At 36.6% G+C, this 10,038-nt stretch overlaps 1 protein-coding gene across 1 annotated transcript in view; it reads left to right on the top strand.

The window, feature by feature from the left end:
- The first annotated feature begins 5,752 nt into the window (after window positions 1-5,752).
- Culd (CUB and LDLa domain) overlaps window positions 5,753-10,038 on the top strand; it is a 170,098-nt gene continuing 165,812 nt past the window's right edge. Inside the window, exon 1 of the mRNA XM_081745400.1 lies at window positions 5,753-5,994. Coding sequence (XP_081601526.1) covers window positions 5,753-5,994 — 242 coding nt within the window. The remainder of the gene's footprint in view (window positions 5,995-10,038) is intronic.

Below are 10,038 nucleotides of genomic sequence, written 5' to 3'. Positions count from 1 at the left end.
TTTGAAATGAAATGAAATCTTTGAGTTTTACGTCCCATGCTTATGCCGGTTAGGCTAAAGGAGACGGCGATGATGAGTGAAATGGTGTAATGAAGAAAGTGGGAGGAAACGGGAGAACCCCGAGAAAACCCACGAGCACGGTGTTTGTCCACCACAAAGTCCATGCGGAGCGAGCTTGGATCGAACTAGGGACCTCAACCACCGGAGCTCTTGGTGGTGAACGTTCTACCACTGAGCCACTGCTCTCTCTCTCTCTCAACTTTGGGAATATGCAAATGATCGTATGGCCACGTATATTTCTCTTAAGAATAATTGCGGCAATATACATATTACAAACCACATCGCAGAGGAAAACTCTTCAACGGAAGCCCACTATCTTGAACGCTGTACGAGAAAGATATTGAGCTCTCTCATGGCTAAACACTTAGCATACAAGCCTTAGGTGTAGTTGACATGAGTTTGATTCCTATAGAGTGTCCCACCCTTAGATTGCAGTACAGGAGTAAATGGCAATGCTTTTCCTTATGCCCATTGTTGCCAAACTTAGCCTGAATTTTAGAAATAGTTTCTTTTACTAGGTATGAATTAATTATTGTAGAACATTGTATTCTCTATCAAACAATCTGTACTTCTCACATCAAGAAGAATTTTCAAGTTCGTATTGAAATAAATTGAAAGAGTGAAATCTTGCTAATGGAAAATTCTAACGTCGCGTTAAATATATCACGTCATAAGTTCGGAACTCTAAGAGATACAACGGTGAAACTTATACAGCTATTAATACCATATTTGGTGTCAATGTTGGAAAAGTTTGCATTCAAAAAAACTTTTTGAATTTTAAAATAAAAAATAAAATGTAAGAGAAAGTATATATATTATTCCAATGCAATATCTAAAAAGTTGACCAGTGAGAAACTTTTTTATTTTTCAGGTTAGATGGGGATGCAAAGCGTGGAAAATATTGAGAAAGGATTGAAGTTATTTTTGAAACAAATTGCAGGTCGATATCTTTCTTTATTTAGGTTTTATGACTTTTAGTGTTAAGAGTCAACTTTCCAAAGCGCGCGCATCTGACCAGAAGAAAAGCAGTGATAAATCTTGCCGATGATATTTTCCTTATAATGTTTGTTTTAAAGTTACTGATGTAGAGTATTGTGCTATACCGATGAGTGTTTACTGTTGATGCTATGCGAGCACGAATCTACTGCTTAACGGAAGCATATTCGCAAAATCGAATCCTGGACCTCACCTACGATAAACATTGCGTCAACTCCACTCAATCTTACGTTCCACTACTTACTTCGCTCGTTTTCCTTGAGTCGCACGCGCGCGCGCACACACACACACACACACACACACACATATATATATATATATATATATATATATATATATATATATATATATATATATATATATATATATATATATATATAAAATGACCAATATCTATTAATAATAAGTCTCCTCATTCCTGTGATAAAAAGTTATTAGTTTTGTAATTGATTCATTTATAGTAGTCCTTAATGCTGTTTCAGTTGCTGACAATTTTGATAATAAAAGTTGGTTTCGTTTGCAATTCCACTTCTCTTATTTACTTTGAATACAAATATGAAAATGAAAAAAGCGTTTAACAAATAACTTTATGAGCTCACAAAGCACAATGAAAAGCCTCTTTATTCTCTCCCCCCCCCCCATGCTTCTTTAGGAAGCAGGGTTTGATAATTCTGTTTGGTTTTGTTTCCTCGCCCAACGATCTGTATCTTGTTGGCTGTCACTATACGTGATTTAAAGTCACAACTTGCGCGTTTGTTTAGAACGGACATAATGGGGTTTCTTCTTCTGTTTCCAGACTGACATTGTGAGTCTGGGGTGTCAGAAGTGAGTATAGAAACTAGGGAGGTTTAGTTCCTATTCACCATTGCATTTGTCATAATCATCATCATCATCATATTTTATTGGCAGGCCACTTGCTGCAACTCAGAAGCTTCCACGATACACGGTCTTCGGTTAACCTCTTCGTCTTCACGTATGATTTTTCTATTTTGATATCGTCCAGTAATTGTAGTCTCTTTTCGTCCCCTCACTCTTTTTCCTGCCACCATACCCTCTAGCACGTCCTTCATGATACAGTCTTAAAACATCGGAAGTGGGGAGAAGCCGCCTTCACAATATACTTTATGATGTAACTTGTTTGACAAACGGAATTGGATTAGCGGATATTTTGCTTACACAGACGAATGAGCGTTCTCGTACGTCACATTTTCTCGTCACTTATCACACCAGGACCCGGATCTTGTTGACAAGTCAACTTTTTTCTGTTACGCATAGGACAAGGCAACTTCAAATAAAAACGTTATCCGTCAACTCAAGGTTTTAAAAAAATATTGTTTTAGGGTCAACTTTTGGTCACTTTTTGCCGTTTTGAAGTTTCAGGTCATTTTTTAATATTTTAAGGTAACTTTCAGGTCACTTATGGTCTTTTTAGTCTTTTTCTTCTACATAAGGAAATCTTAAAATGAGCACTGTTCACGGATTTGAAAAATACAAAGTTATCTCTTTTCCTGGTTCCTGATTATTGGAGTGGAAAACTGCATTCCTAAGAAGCTAATGACCACTAAGCTGTAGCTGGTTGACTAGGGGTAGGGGTTGGTCGGTGGCTAAACAGATGGTTTTAGATCATTGGCCACAAAGGATGTGATCATGGGAATAACTAACAATGGATTAGAAGACGTACAAAGATTTTAAACGGGGTTTTTATCTATTATTCTCATGTATACAGTCTACACTTGCGAACTTCTATTGTTTAAGTGTATTTCCTAGTTTCAAATCGGGAGTGAATTGACGCTTTCAGTACGTACAATGCCGTACAATGGACTGATCAATAGACTGCAACTAACTGAAACAAAACTTTTGAGAATGAGTCAGAAATGGTAATTAAAATCTAATAGATATTCAAAAATGACAATGTTTAACGAAATAAACGTTTAAAAAAACAAATTTTAGGGTCAATTTTCGTGAATTTTAGGGTCATTTTAGAGGAATTTTAGTGTCATTTTATAGGTCACTTTTTAGAAAATTTTAGGTCAACAAGATCCGGACCCTGCTTATCACTATCACCTACTCCAGTTTTCACTCTTATCCAAATTTAGTAGCAGTATCTTACCCATTGCTATTCCTTAGTTTGCCGCACAATCGGTACAGGAAATTTGTGTGTGGAACTGTTTAGCCTGCCATTTATTTCAATCACATGTTTTCTATTCGTTTCATATGTTCTCTCGATTCGTTTCATATGTTCTTTCGTATTGCTTCCATCAAAATTTTATTGCAACGATTTATAAACGATCAAAAAAAAACTTCTAACACACAATTGTTAGACTGTTATTTCGTACCCTCCAATTCGCCGTTCTAAATGAATTTACGCGATTGGAATGACAAAAGAGTTGAAAATATATGAATTTAAGAAGGATTTATTTATAGACTCATCACTCTTTCTGTCTTTCTTGTTTTCTTCGAAAGAAAACATACGGCGGAAGAAATGTGGCAACAGCGCGCTCCATTTACTCTGTATTGCAATCTAAGAGTGGGACGCTCTATAGCAGGAGCTCATGTGGTTCGGATCCTAGGTGCAGTTGTAAATCCACGTCTCATATAGCCTCGCTGCTGAAAGGGACGCTATACTGAAACCCATCAACAATGAGGACACAGTAAACACCAATCACAGTGATCCCAGGTTTTCTCACGGAAATAAAAGTTCTAAACAGGGCTCTCCAGAATCCCATAACCAGTTGACCTTTTATTTAATAAGGTTTGGGCGTCATATTAGCTTACTGCAAAGATATCTGACTTTAACATCTTATCTACTTTTTCATTCACCTTATAGTCAAATACTGTTCAAGAAATATTAAATACTAAATAATTTGAAACGTTGAATAAATAGAACAGTTTTACAAGAAATTTTATTGTATGATTGTCTAAAGGATAAAACGATCTATTCTTAATTTGCGTACGGTTTTCACGTCCTGTGAATCTGGCAAGGCTATCCTTAATTTGGGCCATTCACGAGGTGCTCTACTTTTGGCATTAATTTTGAACCTCCTTTCCCAACTTATGCTTCTTAATAAAAAAAAATGGTACTTTACTTTCCCTCTGTGAATTTAAAGGTTTTACCCCTAAATTTTTCAAAATTGTAAACCCCTTGCCTCCATTAATGTATCATCTTGTTCTACTGTTACCACTGAAACTTTTGCATTGGACATTCCCTGCCCTCTGTTATAATTCTCTAGTTCTTAAGGGATAAAGAGAAGGCTCACACTTTCGATATATCGCCTCGAACAATTTGTATCTTGAATATAATTCTTCTCGGGTAATCAACCAGGTGAATTCTACGTCGTCCAACGTTTGGAGAATCGACATTGTTCTCGTCTTCAGGGTAAAGTAGAGTTTCTCAACGTGAGGGTCGCAGGAGTGTTTCATGGGGGGTCGCGAAGATAAGCGGAAGGCATAAATATAATTAGGATCTAATACCGAAAAATATTTTTAAATATTATTTTGAATTTTGTTCTGATAAGCATATTTTTAATTTTTATACATACTGTTAAGAACAACAAAAAAATAAGACTACTAAACATCTTCAACAGGAATAGAGTTGTTTTAAAATCCATTTAAATGAAAGAGGTACAATTTGAAACTAACGAGAACTGCATATTGAAATACCAGAAATATAGAAGTGCAACAAACCCTACATATTGAAATACAATTAAAATTGAAAGCCAACGAGATACCTGAGCACTAGTGCGGCGATGTCCGGTTCAATCTTCATGACGCACATTATCAACTCATTTAAAATACTTAATAACTTTTGTTTAATAACTGACCAAGTTTTTTGTAACCAAAATTAAAAATCACTTTATTTTCTTCTCATAAACTCGAAATTAAGTGAGTTACGAAGTTTTAAAATTTTCAAACGACCTCCATTTTGAAACAGTATGACGGATCGGATTCGATATTTGTAATATGAATGAATTGACCAAACTTGGTTTTAATCCATTTGCTTTTAGGAAAGTTACTGTATCCACTAAATACAAGAAATGGAATCTACTGTTATAGAAATAGATGGATATAGTGAGATCTCCGCAATAGTTATATTAAAAATCCCACCTGTAAGCTTATTACAAACCTAACAAGAAGATGTGATAAAATAGGGATCGTGATAAGAATTAGGTTGAGAACCAATGGGGTAAAGTATGACAAACCAAAAACGGAAGCCTTTATTATAGAGGTACTTTGATTTGCCAATGGCGATGTCCAATCAGCGTCAGTCAAATTGTGATTGGCTGGTTGACTGGGTTGTTGGCAAGCTCTGATTAGTTGTTTCGCATACATTTTCTTCCAATGAGGGGAAGTCATGTTTGGCTGAGTGGAAGACCAGTATCCCTATTGAGGTTGTTGCCTTCTTGTAGTATTGATATTGTCTATGTATTACCAGCACCTATTTAATGAAGGCTTCTGTTTTTGGTCTTATACTTTACCCTAAATACGAGAACAATGTTGGTGGTTCTCGAAACGTTGGACGACATAGAATCCACTTGACTGATTACCCAAGATCAATTATATTGATTACGACACCAGAAAAGCTTCAGTTATTATTTCAATTTGTCTTTTATTACCCTTGTTCTCAATTTTTATCTTGATTGAAATGAATTGTTTTGCAGTGTACCGTCTCCAAGCATCAATTTTGCTCCTGATATCAATGGTGGATTGTTTCGTCCTGTTCAGAGAGAATATTTGTAACAACTACAATGGACAGAAGCTGAATTTGGAACTTGGAAACCACGGAAGGCTGTCAGCAACGTCTCCTGAGTATTTACCCAGTTCCCCAGGAATCGCCAACGAGCAGTGTTCGGTGAATTTGGTCTCGTGTTCTGCATGCATCATCCAGCTCCAGTTCCTTCACTTGGATTTACCAACTTGTAGCAACAACAACTCTTGCCAGTAAGTTTATACACACTCAAAAATTTCCTTTCTCAAAAATGAAAAAAAAAATCTGAAACAATTGTATTTTCTGATACTTGACAAAAAGTCTCATAACTTTCAAATGGGTTCTCATTAATGAGTTAAAGTAAAAATAAGTTGACTTAAGTTTTAATTTGTGAGCTTTAATCATTTCTCAAAAATGAGGAAGAGATAATGTGTAATTTGAAAAGTGGTGGATGAAGAAGGTAAAAACCGGGCCAGTCAGCCAGATCTGGGCCGAGGTTTGAGGGGGCCATGAATATGTTAGGGGTAGCCAAGTCATTAAAAATTCTCTTACAAATATCTAAATTGTGTTTATTGTATTAATAATAGCATTTTGTGTTCATGTCTGGAGAGGCCACGAAAAGTTTACGGAGGGACAGGCCCCCTTGCCTCCCTCTGGTTGCGGTCCTGATTCACAGTACTACTTTTACTCCTTGTGTGTTGAATTCTCCCCTCTTAAGGAATCTTCTGAAATCAACGCTGATTGGGAAGGGCATATTATGGCATTTTTAACTCAATCGGAATGAAAAATTCGACATGAGATCTAAACACTCTTCGAAAATGTAGGTGGGTAACTGCCCCCTGCTGCGGGCGGTTAAGGCGTGCGGTCAGATAAAGATATCATGGCCACAAAATACAGGTAGACCCATGCAGAAACATTCGAAAATAAAAGACCCTTGCTTGAGATTACCAGTGAAAGTGGCACCTTGGGTACTTCGTGGAATTTGTCAAACTGGCAGGCCAAGAGGATCAACAATCTCAACATGACATGACCCAGGCCGGTATCCAAGGGGATCTGGGGGAATCTGGCCTCCCTAAATTTTTATAGTCCTCTTAAAATGTTCACGTTAGTCTTGCAAATGAACTATGGTGATAAACTGTAACATGGTAGGATCGGCCCTCCCGTAACTTCTACCGCCCACCTCTACCTTTTTGGGCTAGCTGCGGGCTTGGCATGACCCAAAAATTAAATTTGGTACAATTCACCGTCAGTCACAACCTCCACGGAATAACAACTTCCTCAGATGACACGTAGTTGGACGTAAAAAAAAGTCCCATAAACTACCAAAAATACTTTTGGAGTCTAATATAGAAGACGGTTGTCAAATTGGAAGTTTTGTCGTTATTTTGCGAGTAATAGTAACGCACTATTACGTTAGGAAAATGACGTACCATAACATCAATAACAAGGAAAGTATTGCATTTTACCGCCAATGCAGAGAAAGTTTCTTGCGAGGAATCGTGATTCTTGCGATATGGTAATACGGGTAAGTTATAGGTACGTATATAAGAACGTGATGGTAAATGCATCAAATATCCAGGAATCCATTATAACTCCAATCTATCTCGTTGCCGCATCAACGGCAACAAGAAAACAATATTTTATTACCCTTTTAAAATTGAATTTGTTGGAATTTTTCTAGCTTTTTGTTTAATTTAATGGAAAGAGAAAATGATTATATATTGCTTGCATTTGTAAATGAAAAATAAAATGAAATCTTTGAGTTTTACGTCCCACGATTATGCCGGGTAGACTAAAGGAGACAGTGATCATGAGAAATGAATGAAATGGTGGAGGAAATGGGAGAACCCCGAGAAAACTCACCCACTCGGTGTTTATCCACCACAAAGTTTCCATGGCGCGAGCTGGAATCGAACCAAGGACCCCATGCAACAGATATTAATGCTCTACCACTGAGTCACCGCTTCCCTTGCTCGCATTTGTGCCCAGCAGCTTTTGGTCAACATTTTTGTTTCCTAAAATTGTTCATTTTGTACCTAGAAGACGAATGTGGACCCTCTTTTTTTGTAACCATGATGGTCAGAGACGAGTCAATGAAAACTTGACCTATGACTCACCGTGACCCACTGCGACCCACCACCTACCATGAACCACTCTGACCCATTGTGACCCATCAAAACCCAACATCATCAACTCTCACCCATGATCCACACTCTCCTCTCCGCTGACCAAAAAAGTTTACACTCGTAATGAAACAAGGCTATGCAATTATTACTAACTGGATTTTGAATTTCTACGGTCAATCACTCAAGCACCGCTCTGTTACAATACCGGTGGATCTGATCTTTAAGATATAAAATGGTAAGGTTTTTGATTAGGCCATATTAATTTCAATGTAATTATAATATTTCCTTGTTGAATTACATACGCTTTTCAGCGGAAAATAGGATGAAATTTGGAAACCTCAAATCAAAGTAAAGTAGACCAACGTAAACACAAAAATTTCCATGTAAGTAAGTATACTGCATACACTTAAATTTCCATGTAATAAAGCTTACAGTACAAATTTTATGTCTGTTTTCACACAACTTTATGGCTTGATTGTCTTGTGCTATGAACCTCCACATAATAGACACAAGCTTCAGCAATTATTATAATAATAAGCCTAGGATATAAAAACTATAGTTTCTGTTTCTCAATTAATAATATCGATAATAATGTTTCTCAACTAATATCGATCGTTTTCGATTATTTTATCAGATCAAACCACTACCTATTTTCCATGTAGAAAGTCCTCCCATAAAAGAGAATTTTAAAAAATGCTAGTACACATTTTGTTTACTTTAATAAAGAGTTAATATACTGAACTTCATCTCCCTAAGTTGAACGGCTCATGAAAGATTCAAATTTTCTCAAACATTCGGACCCATACTCCCCTTTAGGATATGTATTATAATGAAAGTGATATGATAACATCCTAGTTGGGATTGTGACCTAACTGTATACTAAAAAATCATTTAATTTGGCTTTGCCATTTGGCAGTAGTGGTCACGAACATATAGTTGCATTCATTTTTTTTAATACAGGCGATTCAAAAATATATTTTTCTAGCAGTCACAGGCCCGTATCCAAGGGGGGTTTAGCCCCCTCCCTAAATTTTTACCTGCCCCCCTAAAATTTTCACGGTAGGCTTGGAAAGAAACTATAATATGGTGATGAACTATAGTATGGTTGGATCGGGCCCTCCGTCTAGCTTCTACCGAGCTCCTCCTAAATTTTTGGGCTGGCTACCGGCCTGAGCAGTCAGCTTCTCTGAAAACGCACAGGCTGTATCTGGAAAGCCAAGTAGTAAGAGTTATTGCTATTATTACAATTACAAATATCAATATGCAAAAGTACATGAATTTCTTTTTTTTTCACTTATATATATTCATCTCAGGTAGTAAAAAGAAAAACGGTGACCTCGAGAAGTAAACCGTAGACAAATTTACTAGTGTTCAGAAGGTGCTGTCAATTCAAATGATGCTAAAATGTCACGTTTTATGAGATTCATAATATTAAAATATGATCATAAATGCTTAATTCATGCATAACTCACGGGACGTGGGTTATGGCATAAGGAACAAGTTGAGTTACATATAAAAGAGAATTTATTGGAGTATATGATAATAATATATATATAACCATCATTATGAGTTAAAGTAGCGATAAAATACAGTTAGCATGAAAGAAAATTAACAATAGAATGTGAGTAGTATAGTGTTTTGGAGTTCTAATTAACAAGGAGACAGTCCTTGAGTTCTCTAGTGTGCTCACAAGATTAAGAGCTCCCTTCACACAGCGTTAAGTCATGCAATAATAATACTCACAAACCATACTCACAGTCCATTAAGTCATTCAATGATCGTCGGCTCAGAACACGCCACTGAACTCGGCATCTCGATGGTCCAGAGAGGATAGATCGTTGAATGGCGAACGATGATTGATGTTTAATTGACACCAAGTGTGTCAAACTGCTAGTTTATATACTATCTTGAAAGTTACATAGATACTAATTATTTGCTGAGCAAAACCATATAGTTTCATTAAAAATTAAATATGTGTTCACAAACTAACTCTTTGGCTTCATCAGAAACTATGAGATATAGGATAACTGTACAATCTTATATATATTGCAGAGCACTTTTTGAAATCCCTACCACATGTGCTAGCCCGCGCACTTTCAATGGACAGTCATCCGATATGATTTTGTGGTATTTACTGTGGTCACCTCGTGT

Source organism: Thermobia domestica, chromosome 18, assembly GCF_964235325.1.
Source record: "Thermobia domestica chromosome 18, izTheDome1.hap1.1, whole genome shotgun sequence".
NCBI lineage: Eukaryota > Metazoa > Arthropoda > Insecta > Zygentoma > Lepismatidae > Thermobia > Thermobia domestica.
The sequence above is the reverse complement of the archived record's forward strand: the minus strand, read 5'-3'. Positions and strand labels throughout refer to the sequence as shown.